The 18257-nt window shown below is 37.1% G+C and overlaps 2 protein-coding genes across 4 annotated transcripts; one reads left to right on the top strand and one right to left on the bottom strand.

Annotated features, from left to right (window-relative positions):
- Positions 1–323: 323 nt before the first annotated feature.
- Positions 324–8786, bottom strand: LOC112696806 (uncharacterized). 3 transcript variants are annotated; one of them, XM_072198391.1, is made up of 4 exons: positions 8503–8786; positions 5476–5521; positions 5136–5379; positions 324–2877 (listed from the first exon to the last, which is right to left on the bottom strand). In XM_072198391.1, the coding sequence occupies exons 3-4, from the start codon at positions 5140–5142 to the stop codon at positions 788–790; spliced, it is 2097 nt and encodes a 698-aa protein (XP_072054492.1). In that variant the 5' UTR covers positions 5143–5379; positions 5476–5521; positions 8503–8786; the 3' UTR covers positions 324–787. The 3 variants fall into 3 exon arrangements, with proteins under 3 accessions (XP_072054492.1, XP_025605470.1, XP_072054491.1); XM_025749685.3 differs by having other exon boundaries at positions 5136–5482; positions 8503–8766; XM_072198390.1 differs by having other exon boundaries at positions 5136–6323; positions 8503–8736.
- Positions 8787–10379: 1593 nt separating this feature from the next.
- Positions 10380–11106, top strand: LOC112805677 (uncharacterized). Its single transcript, XM_025848026.1, has 2 exons — positions 10380–10592; positions 10708–11106. Exons 1-2 carry the CDS (start codon positions 10380–10382, stop codon positions 11104–11106), a joined length of 612 nt encoding a protein of 203 aa, XP_025703811.1.
- Positions 11107–18257: the final 7151 nt, after the last annotated feature.

The following is an 18257-nucleotide window of genomic DNA, read 5'->3' as shown; positions in this document are numbered from 1 at the left end:
TTAAGTCCATTTTCTCTTGAGAATAGACAGACATCCACGTTGATCCTTATCACAACACTTAATATTTTTTTTGCTAACAAATCCGTCACAAAATTCTTGATTGCCTTTTGTTATTGGATAATAAGAGAATCCACGCAACCTCTATAAGACAACTTTAAATGGAGTCAAAGAATTTCTACATTGACGTAATGGCACGCAAAAAGATGGATAAACTGGTAGCACATCAACTGTATCTATCAAGCTAGAATATAAATGTACCCTTTTGTCATCAACAGCAGGAAAGTTTCAAAAAATGAAAGTGAATGTCCCAACTAGAACACTGATTTACAAGATATCATTATATGCCTTATAAAAATGCAATCAGAAGAGCAGCGAACTCCACAATACCTATTATCTTTACAAACGAATGATTGATGTTATCAATACAACTTACTTTGATGAGAAACTAAACTCCCCACAACAAAAATGGCAGGAAAAGAAAACTGTTAAAAGTGGTGTTTTGACTCCTCAAAATGAAGGAATGACTATTCTTCATATACCCAAAGACACCACCAATCAAGTAGTCTACAGATTTACATAAGCTAGACCAGCGGAACCGATAGCAACAGGAAGAATCATTAGCATGCTCCTTTCATGGACCACAAACTAACCATTTCCCAGAACCAATATAAATTGTGAGCACCAGAGAGTGTACCATTCCATGCTTTATTTGCACCAGACAAGAAACACCTTTAAGATGGATGATCTAGAGTTTTCTCTTTCTGGAATAGAACTTAGTTTTAGAGGTCTAGCCTGTTGCATCAATTTCCTTTCCATGATCTTCTTGGTGAATATTTCGCCTCAACCTTCTCAGCCATATGTCATAGTCCATGGGATATGGTGTACCACATAGGCTGTCGACATAATCGGCAAAAGCTTTTAGCACAGTAGAGATATCGCCAAGTTTCTGTTGAATTAATCTCCTTGACCAAGATGTCTCTCTCCATTGGAGTGCTCCCTCAACTGAATCTAACTCAGGAAAAACCCCACCACAAGAATAATAAAGCATATAAACAAGGCTTTCTGCGTCGGAAGCAGAGCATAGCTTTCCTTCCTGAAGTGCATAAGTAGATGAGAAATGAAGATTCATAGCAGAACGATCCCTATCTTCAAGAATAGCATGGCCCCATCCAATCAGCACAAAATAAGGATGTCTAGCACCAGATTTTACACAAATGACATTCTCAGGCCGGATGTCTCCATGCCGAATTCCAGAAGAGGCAGCAGCTGAAAGTGCTGATAAGCAATCATGACAACATTTGATAGCCTCATCTGAACCAAATTGGCCTGTGTGTACCATCTCAGCTACTGTTTCGCCAACTGGACTTGTCACAAGAATAGGGGTCCCACACCAAGGGTGGTCACAATTTCCACCCGAGCTGGGCCTTTGACACTGGCCTGGGTGTATGATCCTGCCAGAGGCACTAAGCTCAGGTAAATATTTACTTGAAAGACCTTTCTGCTTCATTATTGTCATTACTTTGGTCTGCCTCTGAACCTGATACCATAAATTCATATCTTCCCATGCTGGTTCCAGCTGGGAAGGATGAGAGCCCACGTATAGGAACAGATTTTTTCCTGGGTCTTCAACATATGATGCAATGTAGTATGTCAATTCACCAGTACTTATTACCTCTTTTATTTGGTAACCCTTCTGCCAATCTGAGTCCTCCAGCCATAACATGGATCCAGCTTCTAATTTCATTGGCTCTCTGGAATTGACTTTGACAGAATCCTCCTGAACTTCAACAATTTCAGGGGAAACACTACGTTGCTGGTATCGGAATAGACCATTTCCATTCACATTATTTTCTCCTAATTGCCTCTCAACCCTTCTGGTTTGGAGGCGTGAACTATGATCAGCAGCCAAATCCTCAATCGAGTGCTTGGGCATTCCAGCGTACTGCATAATGCAGTGGAAGGTTGCAAACAGTACCTGTAAAGCACCTATATCCCCCCAGTTAGCATTTCCAAGTTTGTTCCATATCCTATCAATTGGAGAAACAGAAATTCTTGAATGATTTTTCACCCATTCAGCAGCACATTCATAAACATTATTCACATCAAAATTGAGCTTATTTACATCTCCTTCAACCTTAACCACTCCCCCATATTGAGAATCAACCAGAAGAACAAAGACCATGCTAGGATCTGGAAAGAAAGAAAGTCCACTCAAACTCCTTGCCAATAGCATTCGAAGAGCATAAAACAAAGCATCTCCTAAAACTGATGGCGAAGGCCGTCGATCACTGCCAACAGTGAGACCTCTGATATCAGACCTTAGAAGTGCCAATTCAAGAACATGATCCCATTTTCCATGAGGATGTCTCGGATTATTGAGCAATATACCAGTGGCGGAGAGACTTCCAAGCCTCCCACTAGCAATAGCTTTTTCTGCCTGATAAAACTTCAAGTTAGAATTATACAGGCATGCTACAGAAAAAGGCATGGGCTCATCCTGACTCCAAAATGCCTCCCACAAGCCCTTTACACTTGCATGTAGAAAATCTTCAATAGCAAGGTAAGCTGTAGCTTCAAGAGCATCAGATGTGGAAGCATGAACAGCATTAGGCATGCGAATCATCTGCTGAAATGAAATCCCTTCCAACGCATAATCAAATTTTTGAAGGTCAATCAATTCAAATGGAACGTCAAATGCTTCCCTTTTCAATGCACACTTTTCTGTAAGCGATTCAAACCAGTCTACAAGTTTAGCAGTCAAGCCATCACTTTCAACAAATTTGTAGAAGAACTCCTTTTGACTCCGAGGCCTACTTCCGGATGATACACTAGACCTCTTTGTCCCAGACCCTACAGATTCCTGGTCTGGGGATCTACCTGTAAACAATTATCCAAGTCTTAAGATCACCAAAACAGTTCTTCATTATAGCAAAAATATTTTAAGTTGCAAAATAGAAATAGTTCTTATATAATCTAATAGTTTCACTGATTGATGCAACAGAAAATGACAACAAAAACATCAATCCAAAAAACGTTCATTTCTTCAATGTTGACTAAAAGATAAATAATAAATCAAAGGCAAGACTAATTCAGGTTTCAATAACTACTCGGCCTCTATGCTCATTGAGTTTTAAGTTGTCAAAGCCTATTACAGTCAGAAAAATACTTCAAAAGTGACATTTAATTCAGAATACGTAACGGTTGCACACAGATTTCTATGTTAAACAAAGTAAAATACTTTTAAACATTACAACCTTACACATTGATGTTCCAGCACCACTGCACTACAGCAATATGAGAATTATAAATTAAACAGGCAGGCCTTGTTTATGAAATGGAAAAAAAATGGCAATTCATTTATCCCTGTGATAAAGTGTTTTATTACCAAAAATGAAATTGAATATCTGATTCACTTCCCTTCATGTGGGCCTCCCATTATGCAAATGTAATTTTATCCAGTTAAGAAAAGAACTATGAAGGACAGTTGAGTAATTTAAGAGCACAACATAATCCTTATCTCCATATATTGGTATACAATCGCACATTAGTTGATGCTTGACACAAAATGGATATGAAATGCACCATATTCTTAAAATAGCAAGATATGGACAAATGATACACCTTTCGGAGTCCATTTCAAAACACATGGAGCATTCTTGATGCATATCATCCGTCAATACTTTTCCAATGTCCATTTCAACAAAATAAAATGTACATGTTTGGTAGAATTAGCCATGTACAAGTACATATACAATAAAACATTTTAACAAATCAACTATGAAAAGATTTTCCTTCTCTGGTATGTTATTCAAGAAATGCATAATGTCCTGTCAGTGTGTAGTTATATATTGGTTGAACTTTTAAATTTTGAAGTTAGTCTATTAAAATAAATGGGGGAAGAAAAAGTTGCCCAAACTGTCAATTTTACAAGACGAGAAAGGAGAAAATAATAACTAACATTTGAACTGCCATTACTTCTACAGTTGGGAATTTCAAACCATAAGATTTGGGATTAACCCATACCACAAATATTCAAAAAAAAAAAAAATTTATGTCACCTAGCTTGGGACTACTTTAAAAGGCTTAAAAGCATTCCCTGAACACAGATGAAGTCTAAATGAACAACTATATCACATAAGCAAGGATGCTATTGCATTACATAAACTTTAATTGTGAAAATCCACATGTGATAGGCATTACTCAGCTTCATGAATTTTTTTGTGAATTTCGACATTACAGAAACTGTTCTCACAGACACACTGAAAAAATCCAGCACAGTAATCAATTAAACATCCCCCCCCCCAAGAAAAAAGGACAAAAAAAAAAAAAACAAACACACATTCAACAATTACAGAGTAGAAAAATTAGGAATTGAATTCCCTCCTTGAATAAACGAAAGATCAAGTGACAGAAGAAGATAATTGCGAGGCACTGATGGTGGAGGAGGAGGTGACTACCAGAAGCCATGCCGTAGGGAATGGATCCGAGTGAGGGGTTTTGATGGTTGGAATCAGTGAGTCAGTGAGACTGAGATGGTCTAAAAAAAAGTGACTAATTACGCATTAATGCTACTAGCTGATTAAGTAAAAAGAACAGAAGCACCCAACTCCACTTACACCAACAAGCTTCCCATAGATTCACGAATAAGGTCTGAAATGATAACCATACCCACAATTTCAACCACCACGATCCTCAAGGGGAAAAAACAGACGAGTTTTCTCTCTCTCTCTCTCTCTCACATACAAGAGCTCATAAAACCCCAAACTCCTAAGCTTTCATTTTGCTTGCGGTTGAAGCACACAAGGGTTCAACTCATCATTGAATTCTCAAACCAGAACTCCCCACCACAATTTTCAAAAGCAGATTCAGCGCCCACTATCACAGAATTGAATTCATATAATGCAAACGCAACGAAAACTCTAACATATCTACAGAAACTGAAGACCCGAAATTCACAAAATATAAACTTTGCAGAATATTTTTTTAATGAAAAAAAGAGGTAACCAGCAGAAAATAATGTGAAACAAGCAGAGTAAATATAAGCACAGTAGAAGTGAAATTGAGTAAAAATAAAGAGACTTTATGGTTCACCATATGAAGAACATTTAATTAAAAAAAAATAGTGTTGAACATACCTTGCATTTTCTTTTGAGTAATAAGTTGGTTACAGTTAAGCTTTCAGATCTTCGCCTCACTCACTCTTTCTACATATATATTTCTTAATTTTTAATTTTCAGAACAACCACCAGATCAAACCCCTGGTTCTACTTGTGCCTCATCCAACAAATCTTTTTCTTTTTTATCTCCTTAAAATCCAGAAATGGAGCTACACGTGTCACTATATCCTTCTTCCTGATGCTTTTGTTTGCTTTCCAGTAGCTATAGGAATTGGCCTCATTTGTCAGCATGTGCTATAAATATTGGCATTCAAAAGTCACCAAATGTGATGAAAGCTGGAAGTCCCCAAAGTCTTACCACTGGACTGGTCACAGATGGAAATTTCAGAAGCTAATTAAAGCACCTGTTAGTTCAAAGGAAATAAATGTAAATTCAAAGAATGAAAGAAGTATGTTTGCAATTTGGACAATCTATTGTTGACAATTTTCTCCCCTAATATGCATCATTGTCTTAAACTTTATCTATAAAATGCAATGATCACTCAACATAAGGGCAAAATTTTTTTGAGGAAATGAATCCAATTCACCCCTTCTTGTGTATCACCTATCTTTTTTGCATCAAATATTTTTTCATTTACCCAAGCATCATCATTATCACACTCAAACACTTCAGTGCCATTCAAACACTTTCATTTACCCAAGCATCACCATAATCACGCACAAACACTTCATTCTCATTCACACAGTCACAACATATATTGGGTATCCATCAAAAGTTGTCTCTGATACAAGTTTCAATTCACAAACATTACAGAAAATAAATACAATATGAGAGAACTGAAAACAGATTCTGTGTGACAAAACAGTGGAAAAAGAGAATAGGAACAAAGAGAAGGGAAGAAAAGGGAGCACAACTTCACTAACGGCTTCCATTGCCACCAACATCTGTGACTTTGTCTATTTCATCTGAGCCGCTGCTGGACATGAGGTTGCTATCTTCCGTCGTCGGTGTGAGGCCAAAAGACCTACGTGACCATACCATGGTGGTGGCAAGTCTTCAAGGAGCCACCGTTCCGCTCTCTCCCCTTTCTCCCTCTGGCTCTCCCTCTCTATGTTGGAAACCCTCATTCGTTCTCATTATCAAATCCAACTCACATTAATTCCACGTTCCCTAATCCATGATTTCATGTACGGCCTGTAATTACTCTAATTCATTTTTTGGTTTGAATTCATAGTAGCAGTAGGTAGTGTTAGTCATTGCAATTTAACATTGAAAAAAGACTTCTCATTAATACTTCTACAGTTCTACCTAAAGCATTGTACAGGTCCTTTGAGAACCACAAACAAGTAGTTGTTAGTGAATTATATTTGACTATAAACTGAGTTATATTTTGATGCACTAAAGTTGAAGGAAGCAGCTAACAGTCAGAATGCCATTACGTTCAAATGCAATAATAATCAGCAACATCAGATCACATAACAATAGCGAACCATGGATTAGTAGTGTTCCTATATAAAGGAAGTAGAGTTGAGCAACTCTAACAATTCTCACTTTCTTCTCAATATACTAATTATTTCAAATTCGTTCATTACACGTTTCCTACTTGAAAGGAAGAAGGGTGCCACAAAAGGAAAAACTTTCTTTCTCAATCACTAGCATTACCAAAAACAAGGATATGTCATTCGTTCAAGTATGCAAATTTTTCACTATAAAGGAGAGTCCTTCAAGCTGAAAAAGGAGAAACTTTTTTTCTTAATAGTGCATATGGTGTGACCTTTGTTGGAAGAGTATGAAAGAAATCCAAGTAGTTTTTTCCTTTGTATCATTGCTAGATAATCAAGTAAGAATTTTGGTATTGAATCAGATGCAACAATTGCAAATCAAGGTTTAAAAGCAAAAATGACAGATCGTGGAATTCATCAAATCACCAGAGCACATAACAATAACAAATCAAGGGCCAAACAAATCGATCCATATTCCTCTTACGTATTATTTTATGTTGATTGTATTGTCCAGACAATTTTCTCAAATATTGACAATTCTGAATTATAGTTAAGGTCCAAATTTAGTACAACAGCTGATCAAAGGAAAGCAAGCAATTTCAAGGGAAATAATAGATGCAGCAAATCCTTTTACACAGTGCATATATTACAAGTTGTTAGGCATTTGAAATGTCATATGTCCAAGATCCAAAATGCTGTGTTTGAGTGTGTGCCTACTTGAGACATACAACAGTGGTACATTTTATTGTTTGGTTATTGAGACACATTTTCAGTAGGCACACTGGTACACAAGTTGACATAAATTACAAGAATTCAGTGTTTTTCCAAATAGTTGAGTCACAAAATTAGACATGAGACAATGTTGTTTATTACAATTTTATCCCCCACAATTTTTAAAAGTCCACCTTTATCCTCACCGACACCAATAAGTTGCCACTTGCTTCTCTTCTCATTCCTCCTATTGCTGCCTCCTCCTCCTCATGCCTCAGCCTCCTCCACCATCGTTCTCCATGGTTTGCCGCCGCAGGGATGAAGACATCGCCGCGGCCATTCCTCGCAGAAGAGACCCGCTGCTTCCAAAACTTTCCTCTTCTCCTCTGTTTTCCTTTTTTAAAATTTTTTATAAGAATTTAGATTTGGGTTTTTGTTGCTTATTTGGGGTGCTGAAGGTGTTGGCAGTGGTTTGTGCTAACTTTGAAGGGAGTGTGAAAAAGGTAGAGGTGGTGGTGGTGGTGGTTCTGCTGTTGAAGAGATGAGGAGTGAAGGGTTATATTTTTATGTATCTGTGTATATGTCTTATCTACTTCCACCCATTAACCAAACACGGCCAAAAAAGGAACAAAAGATAAATCATGAACTGCAAACAGTTACATGCAAGGCAGTGAGGCACTTATTAATTGTGTTTGATGAAGATGGATTAGTGAACTTAAATGGCAAGTAAAACAAAAGCAAACTAAGGCCTATCTCCATCCATTTGTCTTTAATTAAATTTAAATGATAAGCAAAACTGAAGCAAATTAAGGCTCCAGAATGTTAATTAGTTCATTATTTCACAAAGTAACAAGCTTTAGCCATACACAAGCAAATTAAGCAAATTAAGTCTCTATGTGGGGAGAACTGATCACAACGATTAAAGAGCTCCTGCTGAATTCAATGACACATTGTATTTTCACCTCATAAAGAGGCAAAACCAGAACTAATCCAATAAAACCGAAATTTAAAAATTGAACTAATCCATATTCTTAACAGATAAAAGCATCAATATTCAACAATCAATTAATCAGAAGATAAGGTATTGAGAGAGGCACACAAAACTAGAAGAGCGCGGACCGGTAGAGAGATCCGACCGACCGGCGGAAAAAGGGAGTACAGAGGAAGTTACCGATAATGGGGAAGCAGAGAGCACAACAGCGGTAACAACAGAGGAGAACAGATCGGCGACGAGGTCACAGGTCACAACGACATTACATAGCAACAGCGACGGTGGAAAGAGAAGACATAGCAGCAGCCGCAGTGAAAAGATGGGAGTGATGCTGGAGAAAGGAGTGGACTGCGGTTATGGCGTTTGACACTTGACAGAGGAGAGACTGGGAGAAGATTAGGGATTCGGAGGAGTGAGTGGGTGGGTATTGGCAGGTAAGTGAATAGAGAGTGGGGGCGTGGTACGTAGTAGTAAGGGTATTTTGGGGTTTTAACACTAATTTACTAATTTTGAAATGTTTTAGCATTTTTGCTTTTTCTTTCTTTTTTTGGATATTTAGCTTTAGCATTTTTGTTAATAGTTTAGCTATATTTGTATTTAAAGAAAAACTTGAACTCGTAACGAAACAAATATCTAAAATTTAAACAAATAAAATTTAAGAGGTTAAATTGAAATAACAAAATGGTTTCAGTATTTTTAATAATGAAATAATTTAAAAATAGCAAACTAGATATTTATAAATAATAGTCACTTTAGACTTTTTTTTCTGATTTTGTGTAAAATCAATATTTTATTCTAAATTACTTTTTTATCAAGAATTTTATTTTTAACTAAGGTTTTATAGGTTAGTATTTATGATTTATTAACTTTGTAATTTTTTTCAAATATATATATATATATATAATTCATTAACATTGTCTGTATTTAAATTATTTAATTTTATTATTAATAAAATTATAACTCAGCTTATTTTTATTTAATGCAACAAGTTTTATAAATTGAATGATTTAAAAGAGAACAATGATAAATGATGCTATAAATTATAATTCACTTATGTATGTTGGAAGAAAAAGTTTTTTAAATAAAATGAGTTGTAACTTGTACTTTGTTATAAGATTTTTTTAAGAAAAATAAAATATATTAGTAATGTTAAAATGTTTAATTTCAAAATAGTTGTGTTTGTCGCCAGAGGTATTTAGATTAGTATTTGCGGTAAAGGCACTAAAATTTAAATAAAGATTTAATTATTTAGAAAAATTAAAGATTATAATTAACTAAGGCTGGTTTTGGTAAAGTTTTTTGAAAAGGTATTTGTACTTTTTTAAAATTTAAGTTTTTTTGGTAAATTAAAAAGACTACGTACTTGTAGTTTTTAAAGAATTGGAGTATTTTTGAAAGCACTTAAAATAGAGTTTTTTAAAGTTGGTTGTACTTTTCAAATTTTAAAAATCTAATATAACCTCATATGTTAACTAATTTTTAAATTTAATGTTTACATTTATATCTATTATAATATTTTTAAATTTTAAAAGTTATTTTATCAAACACAATTATTGTTGCTTATGCTTATTGAAAGCTATTTTTAATTTAATTTACCAAATATAAATGTTATAACTTTTGAAAAGACATCTTTTAAAAATTAGTTTTTATAAGCTATTTCTGAAAAGTAAAAACTTTAATAAACTAAGCTTAAATTTAAAACGTTTTTTAAGTTGAATTTAGATCTTTTAAAGTGATAACATTGGTAAAATAATAAAATAAGAGGTTAATTATAATTGAATTGATAACTTTCTTTATATGTGAATTTTATTATTTTAATTTAAGAATGATTAATTGTCCATTTTATTATTTTAGAGTTAACTATTAATTCGGTATCCAAAAAATTCAATTGCTAACAAAAGTATTCTTGAAAGACATTATCGATAAGGTAAAAAAAAATTGAGTGCTCTGTTAGAGTTTCTTAGTACTCTGTTAGGGTTTCTTAACGGAGTTCCTATTGCCGTCAAGGTTACATTGTCAACGTCAATTAAATCTCAATACAAGTCTCCATAATCTGCATGGCTGAGACAACGAGGGATGAAGATCGGACCGAGGAAGACAACCGGAAAGGAGGTAGGAATGTAATTCTACTGGAAGAGGCAGACATATCAGAAGGTATTAACGCTTGCTCCAATAGTCTTTATGGCAGACTCTTTGCTTCCAAAACCTTCTCAATTGGAACCATGGGGAATGCTTTAAAGGTTATATGGGGAAACCCGGAAAGATTTAGAGTGAGTGATAAAAGGGGATAATTCCTTTCAATTCTTTTTTAATAAAGAAGTGGATGTCTTGCGTGTTGAACGTGGTTCTCCATGGCTATTCAAAGATTATGTGCTCCATGTCTAGAGATGGAAGGAAGATCAGAACTTTGATAAAGAGATTATTTCCAATTTTCCAGTTTGGGTTCAATTTTGGGGTTTGCCAGAATCGTTTAAAACCCTCGAAGTTGGACGTAAATTGGGAGAAAAATTGGGCACAGTGTTGGAGGTAGGTAAATTTCAGATGCGAGGCAAAGAAACTAGGATTGTGAAGACCAAAATCAATATTGATGCTGCCAGGCAAGTGAGAGATCAGTTAATAGTGGCAGGATCTAATAAAAAGGAGGTAGAAGTGGCACTGCGCTATGAGAGACTTGGAAAGTTCTGTACCTATTGCGCAAAATTGGGGCACGAGGTGAAAAACTGCCATGATCTGCTGAAGGACATAGAGAGTGATATGGTAAAAGAGGATGACATTGGCGAATAGGTTAAAGCCAGCCAAGTGGGAACGCGAATCTACTCTGAAGGAGAAAGAGCATTCAACAACTCAACCCAAAACCAGAATAAGGCCCTCAACGTAAGAAAAAACTGGTCTTAAACTGTTTATTGGAAGAATTTGTAGGGATATCAATGCAAGAAGGGAAACAAAGTTTGAAAACACAAGACACTGGTAATAGGGCAACACCTGAGTCACCTCAATCAGCCAATTCTAGAACAGAATGCAGAGAGGTTATCATAGCTGGTCAGTCCAATACCAAGGAGGATGAAGGGCAGCTTATGCAACTCGCTATTGGGCAGTGTCTCACCACAGAGAAAGGTAGGAAGTGGAAAAGGTTAGCAAGACAAGGTGCTGCAGAGTCAGATACTAAAAGTGAACCCAAAAAAAGGTTGATGAGTGGTATAGCTGAAGGATCTACAAAGAAAGCAAGAATAGAGGATGAAAATGCAGTTGAAGAGAAGGTGGAGGGTGCCAGCCTACAAATGGCACCCAAGGCGCCATGAGAACTATAGTTTGGAATTGTCGGGGTTTGGGGAGACCCCTAACAATTCATACCTTAAAAGGGATCTGTAAATCCCACTCCCCCGAGATTGTGTTTATAAGTGAAACAAAGAACCAATCTCGACAGGTGGAAGCAAAACTTTGGGTATGCGGCTACGAAAACTGGCATATTGTTAACCCGGCAGGAGTGGCAGGAGGACTTGTGCTAGCTTGGAAGGACAGCATCAGTGTTCAAATTATTAGCAGTGGAGAATTCTTTGTGGTAGCCGAAATTAAAGAAGTCGGAAGCAGTGAGGTATGGGCGTTCATTGGTGTCCATTTGAGTTGTTCGAAACAAATTCGATCCTTACAATTTGAGGAGCTTACAACATTGAGCCAACACCTGGAAGGAAAAGTGGTAATAGCAGGCGATTTTAATGCTATAATAAGCCAAGCGGAAAAGGAGGGTGGAGGCCAAAAATCAGCAACCACCATTGCAACATTCACTAATTTTATTGACAGTAACGAATTAGTGGATATTGGAATGGTGGGGCATGATGAGCGGATATTTTATACGCTTTTTGGGGGTAATTTCATGTAGATTTTAGCATGTTTTAATTAGTTTTTAATAGAATATTATTAGTTTTTAGGCAAAAATCATATTTCTGGACTTTACTATGAGTTTGTGTGTTTTTCTGTGATTTCAGGTATTTTCTGGCTGAAATTGAGGGAGTTGAGCAAAAATCTGAGTTAGGCTGAAAAAGGACTGCTGATGCTGTTGGATCCTGACCTCCCTGCACTCGAAATGGATTTTCTGGAGCTACAGAAGTCCAATTGGCGCGCTCTCAACGGCGTTGGAAAGTAGACATCCAGGGCTTTCCAGCAATATATAATATTCCATACTTTGCGCGAAGATAGACGACATAACTTGGCGTTGAACGCCAAGTACATGCTGCTGTCTGGAGTTAAACGCCAGAAACACGTCATGATCCGGAGTTGAACGCCCAAAACACGTCATAACTTGGAGTTCAACTCCAAGAAAAGTCTCATCTCGTGGATAGCTTTAGTCTCAGCCCCAGCACACACCAAGTGGGCCCCAGAAGTGGATTTATGCACCAATTATCTTAGTTTACTCATTTTCTGTAAACCTAGGTTACTAGTTTTCTATTTAAACAACTTTTAGAGACTTATTTTGTACCTCATGACATTTTCAGATCTGAATTATATGCACTTTGACGGCATGAGTCTCTAAACTCCATTGTTAGGGGTGAGGAGCTCTGCAGCGTCTCAATGAATTAATACAATTACTTTTGTTTTCCATTCAAACACGCTTGTTCTTATCTAAGATGTTCATTCGCGCTTACTTATGGAGAAGGTGATGATCCGTGACACTCATCACCTTCCTCAATCCATGAACGTGTGCCTGACAACCACCTCCGTTCTACATCAGATTGAATGAGTATCTCTTAGATTCCTTAATCAGAATCTTCGTGGTATAAGCCGGATTGATGGCAGTATTCATGAGAATCCGGAAAGTCTAAACCTTGTCTGTGGTATTCCGAGTAGGATTCTGGGATTGAATGACTGTGACGAGCTTCAAACTCCTGAAGGCTGGGCGTTAGTGACAAACGCAAAAGAATCAATGGATTCTATTCCAACCTGATTGAGAACCGACAGATGATTAGCCGTGCTGTGACAGAGCATAGGAACGTTTTCACTGAGAGGATGGGAAGTAGCCATTGACAACGGTGACACCCTACATAGAGCTTGCCATGGAAGGGACCTTGCATGTGGGAAAAGGATTTCAAGGAAAAGTTGAGATTCAGAGGACAAAGCATCTCCTCAACATATTCTCCATTAATAAAGTAACAATTCCTTATTCCAAATACTTTGACTTCTTATCATTAAATCCAATTAATCTTATTGGCATCCTGACTAGGATTAATAAAATAAACATAGATTGCTTCAAACCAATAATCTCCGTGGGATCGACCCTTACTCACGTAAGGTATTACTTGGACGACCCAGTGCACTTGCTGGTCAGTTGTGCGGATTGCAAAGAGTGTGATTGCAAATTCGTGCACCAAGTTTTTGGCGCCGTTGCCGGGGATTGTTGAGTTTGAACAATTGAAGGCTTATTTTATTTCTTAGATTAGGAATAATTTATTTTTATTGTCATAGAGTCATCAAATCCTGATAGGATAGTTTCTTTTCAAAAAAAAATTCTTTTCAAAAATATTATTTTTCTTTATTAGTTGTTAATTTTTCGTGAGTTTAGTGTCTTGTTCTAAGTTTGGTGTTGATTGCATATTTTATATTTTTCTCTAAATTTTCAAACTTGTGTTCTTTGTTCTTCATTGATCTTCAAGTTGTTCTTGTTTATTTTTCCTGTTTGATCTTGAGTTTTTCTTACTTTGAGTCTTTTCTTGTTTTTCTTGTGTTTTTTCAAAATATCAATTTTCAAAAATTATATTTTTATCCATAAATATAATACATTTTTAAAATCAACATTGAAGTTACTGCCCAATTGGCTGGAGCTTTAGTAGTTGTTCTTCATAATTGGGTATCTTCTTTGGAATCTTTTTCAAAAATAATTTTTCTTTTATTGAATCTTGTGCCAAACTCTAAGTTTGGTGTTTTCTTGTTAATTTTTCTCTAATTTTCAAAAATTTGTCTTGGTTTTCTAAAAATTTTAAGTTTGGTGTTCTTTCTTTTGTTCTTGGTGTTCTTGTGAATCTTCAAGGTGTTCTTGAGTCTTTCTTGTGTTTTGATCTTAAAATTTTTAAGTTTGGTGTTCCTTGGTGTTTTTCCTCCAAAATTTTCGAAAATAAGGAACATTGGATCTAAAAATTTTAAATCTTGTGTCTTTTGCATATTTTTATCTTTCATCATAAAATTCAAAATTCAAAAAAATATATACTTTCTAACTAATTTTGAACTACATTTTTCGAAAATTTTATATAAAAATTCAGATTTCAATTTCAAAATATTTTCAATTTCTTTTATTTGTTTCATTTTTATTCTATTTTATAAAAATTAATTTTTATAAAATAAAATAATATCAACATACATATCATCTCTTTTATTCCATCATGGAATTAAGTGGGAATGAACAGTCCAGGAGGACTCTGGGGTCATATGCTAACCCCACTACTGCTTCATATGGGAGTAGTATCTGTATACCCTCCATTGGAGTTAGTAGCTTTGAGTTGAATCCTCAGCTCATTATCATGGTGCAGCAAAGTTGCCAGTATTCCGGTCTTCCACATGAAGAACCTACAGAATTTTTGGCACAATTTTTGCAAATTGCTGACACAGTACATGATAAGAAAGTGGATCAGGATGTCTACAGATTATTACTGTTTCCATTTGCTATGAAAGATCAAGCCAAGAGGTGGTTAAATAACCAACCTAAGAACAGCATAAAAACATGGAAACAGCTGTCAGAAAAATTCCTGAATCACTATTTCCCTCCAAAACGGGTGACACAGCTAAGGCTAAGCATCCAAGGTTTCAAACAAGGAGATAATGAATCCCTTTATGATGCTTGGGAGAGATACAGAGAGATGCTAAGAAAATGCCCCTCTGAAATGTTTTCAGAGTGGGTGCAATTAGACATCTTCTACTATGGGCTTACAGAAAAAGCTCAGATTTCTCTAGACCACTCAGCTGGTGGATCTATACATATGAGAAAAACAATTGAAGAAGCTCAAGAGCTTATTGATACAGTTGCCAGAAATCAGCATCTGTACCTAAGCAGTGAATCTTCCATGAAAGAAGAAGCTAAAACAGTAACTGCTGAACTCAGTCCTGTAGATCAGGCTAATGAATTCAATCAGCAATTAGACTTTCTAACTCAGCAGCTAGCCGAATTCAAGGAAATACTACAGGAAACAAGAATGGCTAACAGAAATATGGAAGTACAGTTAAGGCAAACAGAAAAGCAACTATCAAAACAAATAGCAGAAGAATGCCAAGCAGTTCAATTAAGAAGTGGGAAAACATTAAATACCTCACTTCAAAGCAGCAGGAAGCCAAGAAATGAACAGATGGCTACTCAAAATCCCTCTGAGGACAATCAGAGCCCAGAGAGGAATAATGCTGGCGCTAAACGCCCAGACCATGCTCATTCCTGGCGTTCAACGCCAGAAACAAGCATGAATCCGGCGTTGAACGCCCAAGGGGAGCATAGTTCTGGCATTCAGACGCCAGTAACAAATAAGGAAGTGGCGTTTAACGCACTCCAGCTTCCATCCCTGGCATTCAAACGCTAGTGGGAAATCAGTCACACACAAGTGCTGATAGCAACCCTTCTAAAAAGGCTTCCCAACCCACTTCTACAGGCAACAGACCTGCAGCAACTAAGGTTGAGGAATACAAAGCCAAAATGCCTTATCCTCAAAAACTCTGCCAAGCGGAACAGGATAAGCAGTTTGCCCGCTTTGCAGACTATCTCAGGACTCTTGAAATAAAGATCCCGTTTGCAGAAGCACTTGAGCAAATACCCTCTTATGCTAAGTTCATGAAAGAGATCTTAAGTCATAAGAAGGATTGGAGAGAGACTGAAAAAGTTTACCTCACTGAAGAATGCAGTGCAGTCATTCTGAAAAGCTTACCTGAGAAGCTTAAAGATCCCGGGAGCTTTATGATACCATGCACATTAGAGGGTACTTGTACCAAGCAAGCTTTATGTGATCTTGGGGCAAGTATCAACCTAATACCTGCATCTACTATCAGAAAGCTTGGTTTGACTGAAGAAATCAAACCAACCAGGATATGTCTTCAACTTGCTGATGGCTCCATTAAACACCCATCAGGCGTGATTGAAGACATGATTGTCAAGGTTGGGCCATTTGCCTTTCCTACTGACTTTGTGGTGCTGGAAATGGAGGAGCACAAGAGTGCAACTCTCATTCTAGGAAGACCTTTCCTAGCAACTAGACGAACCCTCATTGATGTCCAAAAAGGGGAAGTAACCTTGAGAGTCAATGGGGAGGAGTTTAAGTTGAATGTTGTCAAAGCCATGCAACATCCAGACACCCCAAATGACTGCATGAGTGTTGATATTATTGACTCTCTGGTAAGAGAGGTCAATATGGCTGAGAGTCTCGAATCAGAGCTAGAGGACATCTTTAAAGATGTTCAGCCTGATTTGGAGGAATCAGAGAAAATAATAGAACCTCTGAAAATCCCTCAAGAAGAGGAGAAACCTCCAAAACCTGAACTCAAACCATTACCACCATCCCTGAAATATGCATTTCTGGGAGAAGGTGATACCTTTCCTGTAATTATAAGCTCTACCTTAGAGCCACAGGAAGAGGAAGCACTAATTCAAGTGCTAAGGACACACAAGACAGCTCTTGGGTGGTCCATCAGTGATCTTAAGGGCATTAGTCCAGCCAGATGCATGCACAAGATCCTATTGGAGGGTGACGCCAAGCCTGTGGTCCAACCACAAAGGCGGCTGAACCCAGCCATGAAGGAAGTGGTGCAAAAGGAGGTCACTAAATTACTAGAGGCTGGGATTATTTATCCTATTTCTGACAGCCCCTGGGTAAGCCCTGTCCAAGTCGTCCTTAAAAAGGGAGGCATGACAGTGGTTCACAATGAAAAAAATGAACTGGTTCCTACAAGAACAGTTACAGGGTGGCGTATGTGTATTGATTATAGAAGGCTCAATACAGCCACCAGAAAGGATCATTTTCCTTTACCATTCATAGACCAAATGCTAGAAAGACTAGCAGGTCATGAATACTACTGCTTCCTGGATGGATATTCAGGTTATAATCAAATTGCAGTAGATCCCCAAGATCAGGAGAAAACGGCATTCACCTACCCATCTGAAGTATTTGCATACAGAAGGATGCCATTTGGCCTGTGCAATGCACCTGCAACTTTTCAGAGGTGCATGCTCTCAATTTTCTCTGATATGGTGGAAAAATTCCTGGAAGTCTTCATGGATGACTTTTCAGTATTTGGAGACTCATTCAGCTCCTGCCTTAACCATTTAGCACTTGTTCTAAAGAGATGCCAAGAGACTAACCTGGTTTTAAACTGGGAGAAGTGTCACTTTATGGTGACTGAAGGAATTGTCCTTGGGCACAAAATCTCGAACAAGGGGATAGAGGTGGATCAAGCTAAGGTAGAGGTAATTGAATTACCACCACCTGCCAATGTTAAGGCAATCAGAAGCTTTCTGGGGCATGCAGGATTCTATAGGAGGTTTATAAAGGATTTTTCAAAAATCGCCAAACCTCTGAGCAACCTGCTAGCTGCTGACACGCCATTTATCTTTGATAAAGAGTGTCTGCAGGCATTTGAGACTCTGAAAGCTAAATTGGTTACAGCACCAATCATCTCTGCACCAGACTGGACATTACCATTTGAGTTGATGTGTGATGCCAGTGACCATGCCATTGGTGCAGTGTTGGGACAAAGGCATGACAAGCTTCTGCATGTCATTTACTATGCCAGCCGTGTTCTGAATGATGCACAGAAGAATTACACAACCACAGAAAAAGAGCTACTTGCAGTGGTTTACGCCATTGACAAATTCAGATCCTATTTAATAGGATCAAAAGTGATTGTGTACACTAATCATGCTGCTCTTAAATATCTACTCACAAAGCAGGATTCAAAACCCAGACTTATAAGATGGG

This window comes from Arachis hypogaea, chromosome 6, assembly GCF_003086295.3.
Source record: "Arachis hypogaea cultivar Tifrunner chromosome 6, arahy.Tifrunner.gnm2.J5K5, whole genome shotgun sequence".
NCBI lineage: Eukaryota > Viridiplantae > Streptophyta > Magnoliopsida > Fabales > Fabaceae > Arachis > Arachis hypogaea.
This window is presented reverse-complemented; position numbering and strand designations above follow the sequence as displayed.